The 21,765-nt window shown below is 53.6% G+C and overlaps 1 protein-coding gene and 1 long non-coding RNA gene across 6 annotated transcripts in view; one reads left to right on the top strand and one right to left on the bottom strand.

Annotated features, from left to right (window-relative positions):
* Positions 1-21,765, bottom strand: part of TTC7A (tetratricopeptide repeat domain 7A) — a 121,459-nt gene that overhangs the window by 55,743 nt on the left and 43,951 nt on the right. For all 5 annotated transcript variants that reach the window (XM_045162233.1, XM_025260974.3, XM_044925887.2 and 2 more), the window contains exons 6-11: positions 17,591-17,669; positions 16,634-16,791; positions 15,963-16,026; positions 6,072-6,209; positions 4,448-4,531; positions 213-317 (exon numbers count right to left, since the gene is read on the bottom strand). In XM_045162233.1, coding sequence (XP_045018168.1) covers positions 213-317; positions 4,448-4,531; positions 6,072-6,209; positions 15,963-16,026; positions 16,634-16,791; positions 17,591-17,669 — 628 coding nt within the window. The remainder of the gene's footprint in view (positions 1-212; positions 318-4,447; positions 4,532-6,071; positions 6,210-15,962; positions 16,027-16,633; positions 16,792-17,590; positions 17,670-21,765) is intronic.
* Positions 1,912-4,144, top strand: LOC123328468. The gene is made up of 3 exons (XR_006543305.2): positions 1,912-2,007; positions 2,469-2,571; positions 4,010-4,144. It is a non-coding gene; the product is annotated as an uncharacterized LOC123328468 (long non-coding RNA).

The raw sequence follows: 21,765 nt of genomic DNA, 5'->3' as shown, positions 1-21,765 counted from the left end.
CCTTGTCTTTTGACTCCACATTTGGCTCCCTGGAGACAGTCAAGGCTGAAGCACAAACCTGACACCATCCTGAGTTGGGGGATGAAGGCTGGAGTTTTCAGAGCCATTCTCCACTCCCCGACCCCTTCCACACACAGCAAGACGCACCCACCTGCTGCCACCCTCCTGCAGGAAGCTGCCAGGACCTGGGCCCTGAGACCAGAATCACTCACCCAATGCAGGGACCCGATGCAGACCTTGGCGGCCATCAGGGGCACAGTGGGGTCCGAGGGCCGCAGCTTCACGCACTCCCGCAGCAGCGACACGGCGTAGGATGACTGCAGGAGAAAGGGCGGCAACATGGTCACTCACAGCCCTGGGTTGCAGCAGACTGGGTGTTTCATGCCTTCAGTGGGGGTACCTCCCAAACAGCCAGCCCCTGCCCTGCACCCCTTTCCTCCCAAGCCAGGAAGAGGCCCACTGGAAGGACCCCAAGCAGAGGTGGCAGGCAAGTCCCCCCGGGGCTGTTTCCTCATCTGGAAAATAGAGCTAAGGAGAAAAAACAGGGAAACTCTTCCAAAGGAATTCACATGTGAACCACGGGAGTTTTAGAGGTAGAAGGAAACTCTCTCAGATCTCTGAGAGGTGATAAGGTTTTACAGGTGATAAGAGGACAAACCCACATGGAGACTGGCGGGAGCAAAAAGGCTGTCAGAAAAGAAGCCACGGAGATGGGGCCACAGACATGCTGAGGATGGCCAAGTGTAGAGGGTCGGTAAAGCCCAGCCCACAGGCCAAATGCGGCCCTCTGCCTGCTTCTGTAAATAAAGTTTTATTGGAACTTGGCCACACCCATTCAGACGAGTATTGCCTACAGATGCTCTCATGATGCAAAGGCAGAGTGGAATAGTTCCCACGAAGATTGACCTACAAAGTAAAAAATGTTTACTCTCTGACCTTTTACAGAAAGTCTGCTGACCTCTGTTCTAAGCACTTTATAAATATGAGGTCATTTATTTTTCACAACTCTCCTATGAGGTAGGTTGCTATTGAAACCGTGTAACTCAGATTGGAACTTGAACCTATGGTCTTTTAACTGAGATCACACACCTGGTTCTCAGGACCTAATGCAGCTCAGGTTCTTGATGTCTCATCACAGAAAGAATTCAATGACAGAAACAAAGTGATAGGTAAGAAGTGGATTTATTTAGGGAGAAACACACTCCACAGAGTGTGGGCCAGAAGAGAGAGCGCCCTTGAAATATGGCAGTTAGTTTTTACGGGCTGGGTAACTCTATAGGCTAATGAGTGGGAGGATTATTCCAACTATTTCATCACATCCTAAAGGCTGTCCCTGCCCTCTTCCCTCCTGTTTCACTCTGTCCCTATTTACAGATGAGGAAACTGAAATGCAGAGAAGTGGTGTGTTTGAAGCCACACTGACTATAAATGGCTGAGCTGGGGTTTGAAGAGTTTGACTTTAAGCTTGTAACCACTGCCCTATCCTGCCTACCTTGCCCAGCGAGGAGGCTTCCGTCTCCCTCCTACACACGCATGTGCACGCACGTGTGCACATGTGTGTAACTACAATTCCCACAAGCTGGGCCCTACTGTTGGCCCAGCTCACCACCATTAGTTAGCTTCACCCTCCCTGGCTACTCCAGAGGCCCCGTGAGGACATGGGGACTCTGTGAAGGCTCCCTGTCCACAGCACAGTATGGAGACTAGTGGACACAGACCTGGGGCCCCACTGGTCTGTGTCCACCCTGGGACCCCGCCTTTCTCTACCTGCCTTTCCTTTCCCCGCAGAGAAAGGAGAGCTTTTCTCAGACCAGATGTGACAGACTTCCCTGGGCTCTGGGCTCAGGCTTATTAGGCCGATTTCAGGTGTCTCAGCCTCGGGCCTGCTCCGTGTCAAGCGTGGCACTGGGAGTTGTGGGGTCCCTGCTGGGAGTGGTAAGAGACCCACAGAAAGGCTGGGTGGAGAGGACAAAGCCCCGCACCACTGCTCTCTCAGGAAAGAAGAGGGTAAGAGACCAAGAGTGTTAGCATACGACCAGCTGGGAGGCTGGGGGCCTGCGGGGCAGGGGGATTCTCGGTGTGGGCTGTGGACAGGCCAGCGAAGGGCTGGCAGGAGGCACCAGGCCACCCCCCTCTCCCAAGACCCTCTCCTCTGGAGGCTGCTCCCAGCCCCTAGCTGTGGCCCCCTCTGCCCCACCCCCCAGCAGCCCTTTCCCTTTCCCTGGCTGCTGACCTCAGCATCCCTGAAACACAGACTTCTCTAACCCTGACCCTCCATGTCCCACCCCGACCCGAACCAGGAAACACTGCTATTTAAGGAGCCATCTAAGGACTCCTCAGTCAGAGCTGCTGGCTTTTTTTTTTTTTCTTTTTTTGTCATGCTGGTTACCTAGCAACACAGCCACTGAGGAGACCAAAAGAAGAAGCGACCTAAATCATGCCAGGGAACTTGTCCTCTCTTCCTGCAGGTGGAGGTGCCGGATATACTCATATCCGCCTGGCCTCACCTTCTGCACACAACTGCAGGGACAGAACCTGGATTCCCACCTTAGGCTCCTGGCAAAGGACAAGGTCTGGCTATTCTTCCCAGGGCTGCATGGGCCAACCAGGCAGGCTGAGCCAGTGTGCAGGGCTCCTGAGGGGTGGGGATGGACAGCCTGCATCCAGAGCAATCTCCTGCTGCACTAACCCAGGTGTAGGTGTGACCCAGCCTGTGGGGCCTCACGCACGAGGCACTCACTGATCACTCCAACCTCCTGCCTGTAAGCCCATTCTTGTGTCTACCTTTCTGTTCTGGGAAGGAGCCAGGCCATGACACCAGCTCCCCAGATTCTGGGGTGTGCCAGGCTGCGTCTGAACCTCTCTGAGCCTGGCTCTTTTCAGTAAGGGGGTTGAAGACCTCGTAATTCCCAGGTTGGTGTGACACTTTCTCCTGAAATGGGGGCCTTCCAGGAGCACCCCCAGAAATTAAAGCTAACATCTGAGAGCAGTGCATTCTTCTGAGGAGGGGTCCCCAGCTTTGCTCAGCATCTCAAAGTGGTCCACGACCCACAGAAGGGTGGAGACCTAGCCCTGGGCCTCTCCTCCCAGACCATACTCAGACTAGAGGCTCTTTCTCTGTTTCCTCAAGGCAGAAAGAAGCTGTCAAATGTCATCATCAGCTACCTACCCAGGCTCCATACAAGCCCCAGCCCCCCTTCTTCCTCCCCTTGGCCTCAACCCATCTGTGTTCTGAGCTCCCTCTGACCCTCAACAAGACCCTGCTGAGCACACAGCCAGGGTACATCATGTCATGACTTACAGGATGCCCTGTGAGGTGGCCAAGATGATGAGGGAAGGGGAAGAGGTTGGGAAGAAAAACGCTTGGCAAGGTAACAAGGGTGCAGAGAAGGCTCCTGCTTGATTCTTGGCTGTACTTCTCCAGCCCCTTCCCCCCTGTCAGAAGAGGCACTTGCTCTTCCCCATCCCCACCAGAACCTTGTGAGCATAGCCTCCTTTCGGGGGGTGGGGTGGGGTGGCGGGGAGGGTGCTGGCAAGCCCAGGAGGACCCTCCCTGGAGACGACTGCAGGGCGAGAAGAGCAGGCGGCACAAATGGCTTGGGGGTGGCGGGGGAGGAATTCCCTCAGCCCCACAAATGGGCTCTGGGTGTTTATAGCTCTTGGAACGATCTGTGAGCTCAAGCCTCCTTACTTCCTGCATTCGTAGCATCCTCAGCCCCAACACCCTCAGCACCCAGCTCCGGAAAGGTTTTCCTTTCATGTCACTGCTGAGAATAGAGGCTTATGTAAGTGTGATTCTCATGGGAGGGAAAACCAGTGGGTGCAGGGACAGGGCTTGGGGAGAGGGTGGTGGAGGGCAAACACAGTTCTGGAGACCTAGATTAGGTCAGCCCTGCTCCGGGCAGGACTCCTCCTGACCACCCCAGCATGTCCACCTCGCAGAGCACCCAAAACACGTCCTTGGGAGAAGGGGGGTGCTCTGCTCTACCCTTCAACCCCTCCCTCCTAGGGAAGTTCTGGATTTGCAAGAAGGTCCTTCCTGCTGCCACACTCCCAGACGAGAAGAGATGCAGCCCCCAACAGAACACCGTTCCGCTCGCTGGGAACCCACGTCCATGCCTGTCTCAGGCAATCACACCAACCAGCTCGCAGGCAGAAATGCTGCAACGCCCCAGGTGTGCACACGTACTCAGGGAAAACCATTCACAGATTCACACCTATACACCTGACCCCGTCGTAACTCACAGATAAGACATCAGGTTCACCCTGGGGTCTGTGGGCCACCCTTCGTGCCCCTCATTCCCTGGAGATTAACATCCGTTGCGGGACAATATTTCTGAATCATTGCCCCACCCTTTGCCAGCCTCTGCAAGGGACTAATGGAGAGTGGAGCCCCCAGCCCCCTCTGAGGGGGAGTGTGCAGCCCCCAGCATGCCCTGGGCCTTACCTTCCCGCAGGCCACCATGGACAGGGCCACCTGGTACCAGAGGTGAAATTCTCCGAACGCAAACTTCATGGCTCGCTCCAGGCACTGCGAAGAGGGAGTCGGTCAACACTTTCCCTTCAGGGGTCCTCCCTGCCCTGGCCCACCCACACCGTTCCAGGGGAGTCACTGCTCCAGGCACTTGCGATGGAGGCAGCCAGAGCTCACCCCTGGTTCCTGCAGAGGACTCCAGGGCAGCCTGTCTCTACCAGCGCATGCTGCGAGTCCTTGCACAAGCTTCTCACCCTCTCTGGCCCTGGGTTCCCTCCACCGTATCATGTGAACCCACATCAGGGCGACAGTGAAAAGCACATGAAATGAGATTTGTGACAGCGCTTTCAAAATGTGAACATCCAATAAAAATAATAGTTGACAATTCTCACTATTATGCCTGGCACCATCCTCAGCTTTCTACGTGGACAAACACATTTACTCTTCCCAACAACTCACTGAGGCAGCTTCTCTAAGTACCCCCATTTCACAGATGAAGAAGCTGAGACTCGATTGATTTGCCAGAGTTGCAGGGCCAGTAAGCAACAAACTTACTGACTCTGAAGCCCGTGTACAGAATGATGCCCGAATGCACAGGCTTCCTTCTGCTCTTCGCGACAACCATCAAGAAAAACCATCTGCTCCCTGGCCCTCTGATCGGGGCCACCCCAAGTCAGGGGCGGTCTGTGAGACCTGGCAGTAACCAACAGAAGTGGCTCCCGGCGACAGAGGCAGAGCCAGCGCACGAGGCCAGGATTCACCGTATGGCCCCAGTCAGGCGGGCCGGGCACAGAGGTGAGGGGCACAGGCCCACACACAGGCACCTGCAGAGCTCAGGGGCCTGGGTCTCCCATGCTGACTCAACACACTCCCTTGCACCTGGGCAGAGCCACCTGACCAGGCCTCGCCCTCCTCACTGGCGAACTTAAGAGACCACTTATCTCCTGATACTAAAGATGGTATCTTCTGGAAGTGCCTCCCGTGGTGCCTTGGTGTAAGCGAGGGCTCGGCAGGTGTCACTGCCCCTCCTCTCGGGAGCTCTCCCAAACATGTGGACAGAGAATCTGCTGCTGAGAGGGCCACCTAAGCCCAGGGCCCTAGAGCCACCCTTGATCTCAGCTTGGATCTGAAAGCTCAAATATGTGCACATGCCATTCACCCTGGGTGCCAGGGGAGGGCAGGAGGGACGGGCAGCTCTGTGCCCCTGGTCCTCACATCCTGGAGCGGGACCATCCCCTGGGTCCAGCCCATGGAGTGCTGCCCCAGTAGGGTCTGCCCAATACAACGGGGGTGCCCATTCTAGAGGGGGTGGGAGGGGGATCCAGGCTCCCAGCCACTCTCAGCTCAGAACCCCTCCAGGAGAGGCAGTCACAGAAAACCAGCATCACCTCCAGGGGAAACGGAGGGGTGGATAATTGTCCTCTTGGGCTTCTCTATAAAACACCACGTGCTCTTTCAAAGGAAAAAACACATGACAACATTTGAAAAAACAGATACACTCTGCCAGTGAAGGGCAGCCCCTCTCTGTGCTGGGTCTCCCAAGAACAGAGCCGGACCCCTTGGTGGCGGCAGGGGAGGGACGAGGAGGAGGTTGTACCTCGGAGAGCATGACATACTGGCCCCGCCTGCCCAGCGTGATGCTCAGCAGGTCATAGATGGCCGCCGCATTCTGCAGGCTCACGGCCCGGTCCTCCTCCTGGTCCGGTGCCCGGCTCAGCACCACATCCCGAGTGGCCTGTGGGGAGACACGGTTTAGAAAAGAGTGAGGACAGAGAATAAACAGGTGCCTGTCTCCACAGGGCCCCTGCCTCTGAGGCCCAGTGACCTTCACCCTTTCGCTGCTGACCCAGGCCACACTCCTAGAGCCAGCCAGAGCCTTTCCCCACCACCACGACAGCAAGCAAACCCTCCATCTGTAGCCCAGGCTGGGGTGATGGAGCAGTCCTGAGTCCCTGCTCCTGATTTTCAGTGTTTTATTCTGCAAGCTGTCCAACCTACAGAAAAGTTGCAAGAACAGTAATACAAGAGCAGTAAACCCAACTTGGTAACATGGACCACAGTGGCTTTGACTCTCTAATAACAGTAGCAGCAGCAGCAGCAGCAGTTATGGTAGCCAGTTAGAGCAACTTGGATTTGCATCCCTAAATAGGACATTCTTTCTATAACCACAAGAGAAATGCCAAATTCAGGACATGGAACACTGTCCCCTCTATCTTCTAAGAGCAGCTCATATTCAGATCTTGCCTCCCGTCCCACCAATGCCTTCATGGAAGAGCCGTCACGCCAGGATCCAACCCAGGATCATACTCTGCAGGTGGGCACCAAGTCTCTTGTGCCTCCTTTCACTGTTAGGAGTCCCGTGGCCCTCCTGTCTCCAGGACACTGGCATTGCTGAGGGGACAGGCCAGCTGTCCTCTGGGACAGTCCTTGTGTGTGTAATCGTCCACTCACAGAACAACCCTCAGATAACACTGGGAACTGACAAGATTGGGGGCGGCTCTGCAGCTTGACTCACAGGACTAGAGTTTGGGCGGTGGCCCACCCCCCCGCGCCCTTTTCCTCTGAAGGTGCCCCCAAGTTTCTCCGACAAGGACCCCTATACCTCCTTCCCATCACCCGCGTGTCCGGGCCAGAGCCTGTCCCTGACTTCCCACTACGGAACTCTCCTCTGTCCTTCTCAGAAACCTCCCCACAGCCCAAGGTCTCTGTGCTTGGCATCCGGCACCCAGGAGTCCAGTAGCTCAGGGTTGCGGGGGACTGCTCAGGGAGGGGAGGGGCAAGAGAAAACGTGCTTTAGGAGTGGGCAAGTCTGCACAATCTGAAGGGGGGCTCTGTAAACCCAAGCTAGAAATCCCCCCATCAGGAACTGGCGACCCACTTGTTCTGTGCCCTGTGGTCCCACCCACTCTTGTACACTCACATCCTGGGGACAGCGTTCAGGAGAAGCTAAACAGGTGTCATGGGGATCCTGAAAGGGTTGGGGACAGGCTGGGAATGCTCTGGGCCCCCTGTGTCTCCTCCAATCATAAACACAAACACACACACATACACACACACACACACTCTCTCTCTCTGAGGGCTGTGTCTGAGCAGAAGCAAAGCTGGGTTCTGGGCAGACGCTCCCGCTGGCCGCTTCCAGCGTCCTCCCTCCTCTTGCCTCCTCTCCACCAAAGGGGTCCCTTCCCAACACCCCCTCCCTCTGTAGAAAGGGCTGAACCCCCCTTTCATGAGTCGGGACTCACTCTCCTCTACTACGCCACAAAGGACCTCAGATCCAGGGACTTGACCTCTTTGACAGGATTAAAAAGACCTCCTGACCCTTAAAACCCAGATCCTGTTGGTCAGGTTCAAACAATGTGTCCATAGGTGGTCCTCACAACTTCCTTCCATGCAAGACTACTATTGCCTCCGCCAGGGCAGGGGTTGGGGCTCCTAAGGGTGATGGCTACAGAGGCAAAAGCTCAACGGTATTTGGATTATAGGTTCTGGACATGTCCCACCGTGCAGGCTTGACGTGCATTCCCACAGAGGCTTCTAGAAGCCAAAATGCCTGTAAGACCCAAGGACGTGACTCACTCATGGGGGCTTTTCAGTAAGGCAGCCCAATGGCCTTGATGGGGCTGCTCCTCTGGGCACAACAGGCCAGGGGTGTCCACCACCCCAATGGGCATGGACTGCCCCAGGAGAGGGTGCTGGGGATGGAAGAAGATCCCCAGAACGGTTGAGTCCCAGTGCCAGCTTGGTAAACAAGAGCCGCTCAGATGCCAAAGGGTTAAGGGAGAGGAGTGGAGAGGGAATGCCAGAGCAATCCCCCTCCTTCCCAGTGAAATCCACCCACACACGCACTAACAGGAAGAGAAGAGATTCTAAGGACAGCCTTGGCAGCAGCTATTTCACCAAGGAACACAAAACCCACTCTGTGCCCAGCCATGGACCTGCCCACTTCTCCACCTCCAGCAACTCCCCAGCTCTTGGCCACCCAGGGTGGGGGCTGCCTCTATGGTGGGATGGGGCCTGGAGGTCTGGGGCTGAGAGAGGGGGAGACACAGTCCCTGCTCTCAGGGAGGGGCTATGGAAAAGGACGCAGCAGCAGTACCCTGCAGGATCAAGGACCCAGTCTATTGTAGGGGACGGTAAGCAGTAAGCTTTGGTTGGCCTGTCCTCCAGGAGCACCCTGCCAGACCCCCACTCCTTTCTGTGGCTGCCAAGGAGCCCTATGCCGCTGGTCAGCTTCTCTCCACTAGCTTCCAGGTCCTTCCCTGCGGCTCCCTCCCCTCACCAAGGCCCATCTATGTTCTCAATTTGGGGATCCCTTCCTTCTGCTGCTCTCCCTGACTTGTCTTGCCAGGTGAGGTTGCCCACCTCACATCCTCTCCCAACCCTAGGCACACACCTGGGCCCCACATGCCCCTCTCGCTCATTAGTTCTTGGAGCAGGAATGCATCTCGCTCATCTCTAGCCTGCCAGCCCCAGCACAGGCCTGCACACAGCACTCTCAAGTGACATCTGAAACAGAAAGATTCTGGCCCTCATGTGGAAACTTCCTCCTGTTGCCCTAGACCCTGACCTTTAAGAGAACAGTGTCTCTAAATGTGTGTGGTTGGTAGGAGGAAGGCGTGGACTCCTAAGCTCTGGGCAAGCCTTAGGTTAGAAGGACAGGAATGGATGAGGGAACCACACAGCATCTCCTGTGTCTGAGGACTCCCTCCCACCCCAACAGGGAGACAGTAGGAAAGGCATCTTCCCAGGGGTCCTCAGGACTTGGCACCTGTACCAAGAGGGAAGTGTGGGTCCCCAAAGGAAACCCAAAAGCAGAAGTTTGCAAGCAGTTGCTATGGTTTTGGGGCAGGGCTGCGGTGAAACGCTCCCGGGTTTGCAGGGCAGCTGGGTAGCATGTATATGTAACCATGGCAACGGGGTGGGGTGGGGGAGAACCAGAAAAGAAAAAAGGAAGCCACAGTGCGGGGCGGGGGGTGGGGGGTGGGGGCGCTGGTGACAGGGTGAATTCACGTGCAGCTCAGGGGCCAGAGCAGGCCTCGGTGCACAGGGCCTCAGACCTTCTGGGGTCTTGAGTCCCCACCCAGGGCGCCCTAGCTGCCCTGCTCCCTCCTCCTCCACTGAGCTCCCTCCTTCAGGCCACAACTCTGAGCCCAGCTCCATCAGCTGCCTGCCTCACCCTTGGCCCCCTCACATACTTCCCTTCCACCATTTAAATGTCCTCACAAGGACGTCCTGCACGTCAGATGCAGTGACAGTCATGAACTGTATGGAAACTAAATGTTCTCATCACCCCACTCCTTACTAGTCTGGGATAGTGACAGGCTATTCTCCTGTTTTCCCCTGCAAAACCTTCAGGCTCCTCCACTTCGGGGGGTGCCCTGCTCTTGTTTACTTCATGCACTTAATCCCAGGCAGGGTTCATCACCTGTCCCAGCTCCTAGCCTTGGACCCTCTGCTCTGCTGTCCTTCCAAGGGGCAGTCTCCCCAGACCAAGCAGGTCAGAAGAGGAAAAGTCAAAGAAACATGCTCTTCCCCACCCCTCCATCCATCCAGTGTGACCCACTGTGGCCTTTGGACATGTACTCATGAAGCAAACATCACGCCTTAAGAAAACGCCCACGAGGGCATGTCTTCTGCCCCAGATGGACCAGCAGCGTGACACCTCAGGCAGGATGGTCCTTGCTCAAATGGCCACCCCTCGTGTGGGTGCCACGCATTTTAGAAGCTGAATTATCACTGCCATGATCTCATACTAACCCCATGGAGGGGCAGGATGAAACTGCCGGTGTTCCCTTTACAGATGGGAACTTGTGCGAGGAACTTTGCTAACTTGCGCGCGGTCTCCGGGAGTTAAGGCTGCACCTCCGACGGCCAGTCTAGGACAAGCTTCTGCTGCTCTAAGTACCTGCGGCCCTATGGGCTTCTCGGCCAGCCCTGGTCCCCAGCCTCTGTTGGCCGCAGGGCCACAGACAGCCCTGACCACAGATAGCCCTGATAGCCCCATTTCTCCTCTGATCCTGGACACGAGCAGGGTAAAGGGAAAGGGAACTAACTTGTAGAGTCCTTTGTAAGTATTATCACATAATGCTGACAATGACCATCCCCTATTCTTTTGTCCTTTTTATCAGATGAGAAAACGGAGGTCCAGAGGGACCAAGGAGGATACTCAAGGCATACAGATAGGGGGTTGAGGACCCAGATTAGAACCTAGACATTCTGACTTTACCCCAAGTCGTCCCCTGCCTCCAGGTGTCTCTTAGGAAGAATCCGCCAGCCCCGCCCACACCGGCAGAGGCCCTGGGGTGGCTCTGCTTGGGAAGCACCAAAGCAAAACATGAGGCTGGGCTTCTCACTCAGGTCTCAGGGGCTGCTTCTCAGCAGAGAACAAGCTCCCTGGACCACATCAACCCCGTTCTCAGGGACAGCCTCTTGGCTGGCCAGGGACCCCGCCTCGGGGCCTGCTGCTCACCCCCCACAGCCATCACCCTAGAAAGGAATCTCCCAGTGGCATTTGCGCCTGTCCCTCCCTGGAGGACGCGGTCACGTTCTGCTCCTGCTGTGCTCCCCACCAGCAGACATTGTTACCACTGGCTCGAGAGCCGCCAGCCCACAGAACCGAGAAATAACATGTTCTGTGCCATGTCTCATCTACACAGGATTCTGGCCAGGCCCCTCTCAGGCCCTTGCTTCTGCAGCAGAAGCTTTCCTGCCAGCGAGGGTGCGAGGCTCTCCCATCTCCACTGCCTCGAACATTCTGAGCTTTCCCCTCACAGCCTGCAGCACACAGGGCCTCATGTCCGAGCAAACCAGATGCCAGAAGCTGGAACAATCTGTGCTCATCTGCAGAGTTCCAAATGGAATCAAGTCCGGGAAGCACTTTTTAAAAAACAACAATAACAACAACAACAAAAACGGTATCCTCAAACCAGTTTATCATCCAACCAGAACTGAACCTAAATGTTTTCTAAAATTACTGAGTCAGAACCAGGTATCTATCAGGATAAAACAAAAACATGTTTGGCCACCCACAATGTACCGGGCATCTTGGTGTTCATTTTTGTACTTCATCCACCCAGTGGAGAAAGAGATCTTATTGGTCCCATTTTACAGATGAGAAAATAAGAGAATCAAGGAGGTAAGAACCTGTCCAGGCTATAAAGGTTGTGAATGGCCAACTCAAGATTCAAATGGCTGGCTGCCTGCCGCTGGGCATGGGTGGCACTTAGTTTGTTGACCTCAGGATCCCAGGCCCCAGAGACTTATCCACCCACCCACCCTCTCTCAACCCAAGCCTTGTGTTCTTTCAGTTCCCAGGAGCCTGACATCAGCAGCCACTTCTCCCCCAGCTGAGTGAAACAGGGGCTTGAGTTTGCTATAACACATTTTCATGCCTGAGATCAAGATTTTAGAAATGACAGAGTCCTATACCCTCTGGTTACCCAGTGAAAAAATCAGGCTGATTTTGACACATGGGTTTTTCAAAAACCAGAATATGCACTTGAGGTTCAGCAGACTGAGCTAATTCCTTCTGACTGGGGGCCAGGCCCTCCTCCGGGTCCCTAGATGCATGTTCCACTAGGTAGGAGGACATCTGGGACAAGGGCTGTGGTTTAACTTGTCATCATTCTGTCGCCAGTGCTGAGCACGCATGCCACATCATCGCTGCTCAGACAAGACTGGATGGTTGGAGGGTGGGTGGGTGGATGGATGGGTAGGTGGGTAGGCATTTTTAAATGCCCTTTTGGCCCCCCAAATTCAAACCTGAGTACAAAACACAAGTCTCCTTTAGCCAGTTGTAACTCATGTGCTATGCATTTCTATGATACCATTTGTACGGTTTCTATTTATCTCTTGCAAGACAAGGGCTCCCCTATTCATTCTGATCGCACTCAGCCTGCCACAAAAACCATACCTACGTTACCAGCCCTGCACTCAGACAGAATACTCCTCTGAGTTCCAGACCACAAAATAGGGGCAGAGGAAATCTGCAAACACCTTTTGCTGAAGCAGCTGCACCGGGGACCTGGAGGTGGAGAGCTGTGATGACGCTGCCTCTGGGGTCGGTTGTGCCGAAACAGCTGTTGCTGTAGCCTAGTGAGTCCTGTAGGGACTGGGATAACCCAAGGAGCCGGCAAGGCAGCCATCTGCTTCTAGAAGTTTCTCCCGACCACCTCCAGCCAAACCCAGCCAGCATTAAAGGGAGATGGAAAACCCTGCTGGTACATGGAAGTCAGGCTGAGCCTCAGGTGGTCAGTTAAGGGGTCAGAGCAGGAGCATGGCAGGGGTGCCCACACCTGATGGAGAATGTGACCTGTGGGGAAGGAAGGGGTACATCTAGGGCAGGTGAGAAGTCAGGGGCGGTCTGGTCACTCTGAGAAACCACCTGGAGCCACAGTGGCCAGATCCTGATCCCCAGGTGGAAAACCCTCAGATAAGACATCAAACTACTTCCATCACCAGCACCCTCCTCCAGATGTCTGAAACTTCTAGATGTGTGACAGGCTGGGTGTGAGGAGGAGGAAACCAACCAGCCAGCCTCGAAGAGTGCCTCCTCCCAGCCATAGAGCACGTACTCTGCTGCGCATGCCTCAGGGAATTCCCACCACATCCCCACCAAGTCACCTGTGCAGGCCAGTGAGCCACATACCCTCCCTCAAAAGGGAAAGAGCTGCTGGGAGGGAAACCACCTCGGCTCCAAGCATGGGTCACATTTTAATAAAAGGCCGTTTTCTACTTGGAGTGTTTGGGGGGAATCGCTTTAATGGAAAGGCATCTAGATTCTGGTTCTGGGCACCCAGATCAAGCAACGGCCATAGGAAATCCTCTGCAGAGACAGAGTCCAGCCTCTGACCCTGCCAGGGAGATAAACGCTGACCATTCTCACACAGACAGCCAAGGCCCTGTTTACAATGCCCTTCCCAAGCTCTGTCTCACTTGATTCTCAAAGTTATCCCCCTGGCCCTTTTATGGATGAGAAAACCAAGTCAGTGAATCACAGACGTGATCTGAATCACGGCTGCGAGGATTATTGTATGTGACCTTGACCAAAGCTGTGGTTTTTCTAGCAGTCACATATGGATGTGAGAATTGGACCATAAAGAAGGCTGACCACCAAAGAATTCATGCTTTCAAATTGTGGTGCTAGAGAAGACTCTTAAGAGTCCTTTGGACTGCAGGGAGATCAAACCAGTCAATCCTAAAGGACATCAACCCTGAATATTCACTGGAAGGATTGATGCTGAAGCTGAAGCTTTGATACTCTGGCCACCTGATGCGAAGAACTGACTCATTGGAAAAGACCCTGATGCTGGGAAAGATTGAAGGCAAAGGATAAGGGGGTGGTAGAGGATGAGATGGTTTGATAGCATCACCTACTCAGTGGACATGAACTTGAGCAAACTCTGGGAGATAGTGAAGGACAGACGAGCCTGGTGTGCTACACTCCATGGGGTCCCAAAGAGTCGGACACGACTTAACAAGTGAACAACAAATGACCTTGACCAAGACACACATCTGTCCTGGACCTTACTTTTCATATCTGTAAGATGGGAGCATAGTAATATTAGATTAAACAACATGAAACTTACTTTTCACATGGCTCAACACAGTGTCTACTAGAAGAGATGATCAGCTTGGAAACTGGCAGAGAAAGGACTCAAGAAATGTTCCCAGTTTCACCTTTTGATGTCCCACCTGCAGACAACACTGTAACCCTCAGCACAGGAAAGTGAAAATGATGGCCTGTGTTTCCCAAGGCAGGTGACTCCCCTGCAGTCTTACCTGATGGTGTAGGTGCTGAGATGGCCGAGGTGTGTGCAGGGGGCAGGGAGGGGATGCTGGTCTACGGCTGAGGGTCCATAATTATAAACTGGGGTTCAGTCTGTGAGAACTGCACTGTTCTCCCATGAGAACCAGATCTGGCCTTGGTACCGCTACGCCCACATCGGGCTAACCAGCTAGATGCCCCCACTCGAGCACACGCCCTGCATATCTTTCAGGACCACATCCTGGCCACTTTGCTCTTGGGATCCAAATATCCACACCCTTTCCTGGGCACTCTTGGATCTGAATGGACCCCACCTGGCTGGGGAAGGATACACTCTTTCTCCCCTAATCCAGTGACCCCACCCGCCACCCCCCTACCCCCAATCTACTTGCAGGAGGGACCTGCTCAGCTAGAGACAACCCACTGACCAGAGTTCTCTAAACAAACCCTGGCATCACACAGGTCCAGGTGTCCAAAGAGACATTTGTTTCTGGCTGTTTGGGGGACCTGGTTTCTCAAACTCCACTTTCAGTCACTGCTCTCAGATGCATCATTTTTAGAAACCTAGTTTGCAACCCAGGGGTCCCCAGCGCATAAGCTCTGAGGGGCCCCTCCGTCAGAGGACACCTGACTTTGCTGCTCCTGCCCACGCCTCCTCCAGTCCCCTCAGGCCATATCCTTCATCTCACCACCTCCTGGACTACCCAACACATCTCTCCCCCTCACTGAGCCTCCATGGCACAGGCATGCGTGTATGAATACACACGTGTGTATGTGTGTCTGCCTGGGGCAGGACAAGCGGTCTTATGAAAAAATCTAGAGTATTTCACACCTTACCCCCTCCGCCTTATTTCTGCACAGCACTCAGGCCCTGAAACCCTGGATAGTTGAAGAGTTATTTGTTCACTGCCCACCTCCCTCACTAGAATGTAAGCTCCATGAGGGCAGGGAGTTTTCTCCATTTTGTCTGCTGCTGTTTTTCTGGCATCCAGAAGGGGCCTGGCACAAAGTAGATGATACTCTGAATTAAGAGTGGCATGGGACTTCCCTGGAAGTCCAGTGGTTAAGACTTTGCCTTCCAATGCAGGGGGTGAGGGTTTGATCCCTAGCTGAGGAGCCCAGGTCCCACATACCTTGTGGCCAAAAAAACCAAGATGTAAAACAGAAGCAATATTAAAACAAATTCAATAAAGATTAAAAAAGGACTGGCACAAGTGTATGAATACATACTTGTATAGGCATCTCACCCCCGTGAGTTACTGTCACTTTAGAGGTGAGGAGCTGAGGCTCACAGAGCTTAGGTGATCTGCCCAGGGCCCTCAGCAACTGAGTGGTAGGGCTGGAACCTGAATCTAGGCCTCGTGCCATGAAAATTACACGTTTCTTCCACTCCCCTCCATCACCAGACCCAGCTCCCAGCTGTTCATGAAACATTCTGTTGACAAGCCAATGATATCATTTAATTCCAGAAGGAGAAGGTAGGAACTTGTCAGCTTAGTCCCTGGTCACTGGAGGGCAGGACCCAGGCCCCCGAAGGCAGCCTTGTACACCACACCTAAAGCTCATAAGCAAGCCGCATCCCCCTGGGGGGCAAGCAAAGCCTGCAGCAGTGACATCCACGGGGGGCTGATCTCAGCCAGGACCTGGTGGTCTAAGCCTGAGCCCCGCAGCTTTCCCCCACGGAGCGGAGGCTGGAGGCCCGGGTAGAGCCTTGGCACTCACCATGGACTCACTGATGAGGAGCAGCAGCAGGGCTTCCTCAATGTTATCCTTCGGGCAGTAGAGGCTGGAGGACAAAGAAGGCAGTCTGGCTGCAGGGCGGCCCTCACCAAGCAGCACAGCTGGCCCGCCCCACTGGCCCTTCTGCCCCGGAGTCGGCACCAGCCCTCGTAAGGTGACCTTCCCCTGCATAATTCACAGGCACTGGATTCCACCTGCAGTTCTTTATCGCGCCCCAGAGTCATGGACCTGAAAGGCTGTGGTGGGCGAGGGTGGGAAGCACTGCAGTGCTCTTGGGGTGGGGTGGGGATGCCCCTTCCAGCCCCCAGCGCTGCCTGCAGTGAGTGGCTGGGGCAAGCTGCAGAGAAGAGTGGGAAAGAAACTCACAGACCCCACCTCCAATTACTGCCACAAACAAGACAGATGGTGCATGAAGGCAGGAACTCCTCGAATAATTGTTTGGCCTTTGGAAGCCATACAGGACCCCTACACCCGCCGTGAGCCCTGCCTTCTCCAGTCTACTCGGCTCCTGCCTGTTCTAAGGAGCCTGCCTGGCAGGGAGCTGGGCGGAAAGTGCAGGAGAGCGTGGAGCAGAGAGAGGGGCCACCTTGGGCACCCGACCCCAGGGACAGTGGCCTGAGTTTGGAGTGGTCCCCTGAGCAGACAGGGCTTACTTGTCTCCTTCGTAGAGGTGAGGTTTCCGCAGGGCCTGCGTGATGAAGGAATTCTCCTCCTTGCTCATGAACTCAGGCAGAGGCTGAGACAGGGGGTTCCAGTAGCACTCCTCACTCAGGGAGTGCAGCAGGACCCCTGCCAGGTGCTTGGCGGCCATCTGGCAGAGAGGGCGGGACTCAGATGCAGGCACACGCTGGCTCTGCCCTGCTGGGCCCCCCACATCAGCCTGCTGGCCACGTGCTGCCCCTCCAGGAGGCCCACCACTCCACCCCCAAGGAGCCCCCTCCCTTCTCTGTGCCTCTAGCACTGAGCTGCCCCCACCCCTTCCGTTGGCCTTTGATGGCTCCCACTTCATCTTTTGTCCTCTTTCTTCTCTAGACAAGAGGTACATTTCCTCCTCCTTCTGGCCCCACGGAGCCCAGCATGGCTCTGAGTGTTCACAGGCCCTTGCAGAGCGTAAGGCCCCCTGGTACAAGCAGCTTTCTCCACCAGACACCTTCCTGATATTTGACAGAGAAGTGTAGAGTGAGAAGCAGCTGTGGCTCTGATGTGGGGTGAATAAAAGCCTAAGAGGGCAGGCCTGAAGTGGGGCAGGAAAGCGAGCCAAAGTTCTTTATTAAGATCAGAAACAAAAGCCTGAGAATTAGCACACCACCGTGCTAGGAAGGGATGTCAGGAGGCTTCAGCACTGATCTAACGTGAGGGGCTATGCACGGTGCTGTGATGAGAAGGATGCTGAGGGCGTGTCCCAGGCTTGGAGGAAAGAATGCTGCGGTTGACTAGCAATGTCTGCCGTGAATACGACAGGGAGAGGACAAACACGCACACCCGCATGCGACCTATGGTCATCCCTGATTCAGGGGTCCCCTGCTAGGACTTCTGCAGCCTCCTGCTGAAATCAACCCCTGAATAAACCAGCCAGAGCCAGCAGCCAGCCCTGGGGCCTCCCCCATTACCACTTTGAAGTTCTGAGTTGCTTTGGTCTCCACAGTGCGTAGCACCTCCCGGAGCTCTTTCATGCCTTTCACGATGTTCCTAGTGGGAAGACAGCAGAAGCAGGGTCGTTACCAGCCTAGTTCCCACAAAGACATCCTCATCAAACCTGAGGATGCTGGGAGGAGCCTGCCCATTTGAATGTTATCCGACAACATCCAGTACTTGGTAAGAAAGGTCAGAACTGTAACACCAGGATCCTAGGCGCCCAGGACTTCACTGATCAAAGAATACAAAGGCTTCCTCTTTCCTACAGCCCTCCAGAAACCCAGGCCTCCAGTTCACCATCAGAAAGGGACCAAGATTGGGTCTTTCAGATAGCCAGAGGGAATTTGTTATATGAGGCAGGGAGCTCAACCAGCTGCTCTGTGACAACCTGGGAGGGGGGGACGAGGTGGGAGGAAGGAGGGAAGTTCAAGAGGGAGGGGACATAGGTATACCTATGGCTGATTCATGTCAATGTGTGGCAGAAACCAACACAACAATTGGTTTACGCACAACTGTAAAGAAATTACCCCCAATTAAAAAAAAAGGATTGGGTTATTTCAAAGATATCATTCTGGCCCAAGTACTCTGGGCTGGTATCAAACTTTCAGACTTGAGGTCAGCCTCACATTCTCCATCTTCACCCACCACATCTGGTCTACACTGGAATCCATCCTCTCCTCTCAGTCCTTACATCACCTGGGGCCTAGATGACAGCAACAGCTGGTCTCGCCCACTCCAGTCAGGCCTCTGAGCCTTAAGCTTTTTAAAGTGTGATCCATAGTAAGAAATACGCCTGACATTGCAACCCTATATATATGTACACACTGCTTACATAGAACTGAAGTACGTTTCTTGATCCAATATCTATCTCTACTACGTGCAAGGCAATCCACTCTGATATGTTCTATTTTACATCTCCTGCGACTTCCCCTTTTTAAAAATGCTCGCAGCAGCCCACTAAGTAGATTATGCAACCCACTGATGGGTGTGACCTGAGTTTGAAAAACTGCTGCCACTGTCCCTTGAGGACTCCACCTGACACGCAGGAGACATCTTGTTCCCCTCCACGTTCGCTTTTTGTTGGTCCCCCCAGGCTTACAGAATCCAGCTGAGACCCTCACGGGGCTGTCAGGCCTGCTCCTTGCCTCTCTCCCATGGCATCTCTCACCACTTGAGTCCTTTCTGAACAGCTGTCCACAGTTCCCTATGTCAAGTCTTGGCACAGACTTCCCCCACTGCCTTTAAGAGCCCTTCCCCTACAAATCCTTAAAAAAACACCTGTGTTTTTACACATCACTTTCGGTATCACCTCCTCCTTGCAGCCTTCCCAGGCCCTCCTGACTGTGTAGCTCTTGCCTTGTGTTAAGTCCTTTTTCGAAGCAAGCATGGCACTGCGGTCATTTCCCATTTACAGGCTGACCCCCTTTCGCACTTTGCACCCCCTGAGGGCAGGGTTCCTGTCTTGTTCCTGAAGCTCAGCCTGGGCATACAGCATGTGCTCAGCAAATGCCCTCACTTGTTCTGGGGGGTTCTCTAGAACCCCTGATTTTCTCTAGGAAAATCAGTAGCTGCCAGGGCAGCAAATTTAGAAATGAAAGAGGATAAAAAGCCAAAGGTGACCGCTCAGGAAGTCACATGAGTCCCTCCTGCAGCTTTTATGCATGAAACAGATTCCTGGGGACTTTGAGCTTGGAGCCATAAAAGGACAGAAGCTCAATTCCTTGCCTTCTGGAAACCTCTGGTTTCTGACAAGCAAGCAAGCAACATTATAAATTTCGATCCCCATTTGTAAGATTGACAATGGAGACTAAGAGCTGGGGGATAGAATAAGAATCACAGCAATCTTCCCTAGTCTGTCTAGAGCTTCTGAAGAGCCAGAAAGGGCATGAAGCACTGGGTACCACAGGACCCTTAGAGACTTCATGTCTGGGGGCTGCTCCTGAAGGCAGAGTTCACCTCTGTGGGCTGTGCGCAGTCCTCTCCTCTATAAAGTCACACCTTCAGTTTCAAACAGCATCTCCCAGACTCCCATCGTCTACATGCCACATCTACACTTTTGGCTACTAGCTGTACACCATTAGTGTTACCGTTTTGTGCAATACTTTTCTTTATATCTTCTTTCTTTTTACTTCAGTAGACATCCCACCTTCATCAAACATACCTGAAATCATGGATTTGGTGTACAAGTTGTTTGGCTTCAGGTTTCGCATTTCTTTTTTGCTAATAAATATTACATACAGAAGTACTTTTTTTTTTCAGAAGTACTTAAAAAAACCTTAGTCTGTGTATCACTTACAACCATTTGTGTACCACTAGAGGTACTAAGGTGAGACCAGCAGCATTAGCATCAGGGGAACTTGTTAGAAATGCAAATTCTGAGGATCCCTACTCCAGATCTGCTGGATCAGAAATTCTGCTGTAGAGTCCAGCAATCCATGTTTTATCAAACTTCCAAGAGGGTCCCAATGACATTCAAGTTTGAGAACCACTGATTTAGACGATTCCTCAATGTCTTCCAGTTCTCCTATGCTAAGCAATCAGGTTCCAGGAGGAACAACCTGACATGGAAACCCTGGCTTTGCAGCCAGGTCCTCAATCTGCAATCTTAGGAAAGCGAGGTAGCCAATCTGAGTTCTAGTCTCCCTGTCTGCAGGGGGATTCCTCATTTGCTCACAGTGCTGTCAGGAAGATGAATATATGTGAAGCCCTGAGGACACCAGGCATATGGTATAGACTTACTGAGTATTGGCTATTTTCCCTATTTCCCTTTCTAATCTGGGTCCTAAAGGTCACATTACTTATGTTTTAATTTGCCACATTATTTTGCACGGAAGTTCAGAAGCTAATGAGTAGAGGGGAAGTACCCAAGGGGCTGCTCCAGTTTTGTGTCCATCTTTCTCCTTCCATCAGCCCCGCCCACAGGGGACATAAGAACAGGACTCCCTGACAGGCAAACCACACCCTGGGACAGGCTGGGAGCCCCAAGCCCGAAAGCAAGAGTCTGCAGCAGAAGCCCTTCAAGCCCACTGAGGACTCTGCCTTAGAGAAGGACCCAGAGATGGACAGCAGGGGCAGCTGAGAGGAAAACCACACGGCAACCACTATTAGAAGAGTGAGAAAAGATGCATGAATTCTCAGAAGACAGGAAATGGCTGGCTCTGGGAACTCAGCTGCGGGAGAGCTCTGCTGGAGCAGCTGGGCCAAATCGCCACAGGCTGAGGAAGGTTGGACCCTGGGGCTGCCCCAGGGCCCCTCTGGCCCAAAAGAAGCCAGGAGTGCCCCAGACCTGTGGGTGATTTTCCACTCTGTGGGCTACCTGCCAGCCTCCTCCCTGGCAGCCTGGCCAAGGCTGCTACCAGGAGGCCAGAGCCAACAAGGACTATGATCCCTTCTTCCCACTGCAAGGCAAGGACTGTCCTCTCTCTGCCTGTAGTTTCTATATCATCAACACTCAGAAAGTACTCCCAGGTCAGCAGTACTGGCATTGCCTGGGGATTTGGGAGAAATGCAGACTCCCAGGGATCCTGTTTCTCCCAATACACACACAATTTAGGAATGAGCACTGTATTTTAACAAGATCTTGTGCTCCCAAAGTTGTATATTTTTACTGTTTTCAAATCTGTAAGGGAACTGGGCATCTAAATAAGCTTCCAAGAATTTTTTAGCAAAGTAATCACCCTTAGGCATCTTTTGGGTAAGTTCCAATTTTTATTGAATGCAGATAAAGAGAAAAACCGACAAAGGTTCCGGGGGCCAGAGCTAGACAGGGAGAGACCCAGGCTCCCGGCCAATGCTGATCTGTTCTGAAATGTCAGGAATGCCCCTCTGCCTCAGCTCACCCCTCCAGGAAATGGGAAACAAGCTGGGGTCTCTCCCACCAGCCTGAATAATCCTGTCGCAGGTCTAAACTGATGATGCCAGGTAGAGCTGGGGCTTTTCTGAACCCCGTGAGAGGCCAGTTTGAAAGATCTCTTTGTTCCAATCTCTCACATTGACCTTTCTGAGCAAAGCTGCCACTTTAAACAATATCCAAACAGGAGCCTCCAACAAACCCTGGCCCAGAATCGGGCTGCATGCAGACAAGCCAGGAGGCCATGGATTCCAATTCAAGCAAACCCTGGCTGGTCAGGAGCAGAGAGAAAGAGGAGAT

The sequence above is a fragment of the Bubalus bubalis genome, chromosome 12, assembly GCF_019923935.1.
Source record: "Bubalus bubalis isolate 160015118507 breed Murrah chromosome 12, NDDB_SH_1, whole genome shotgun sequence".
NCBI lineage: Eukaryota > Metazoa > Chordata > Mammalia > Artiodactyla > Bovidae > Bubalus > Bubalus bubalis.
This window is presented reverse-complemented; position numbering and strand designations above follow the sequence as displayed.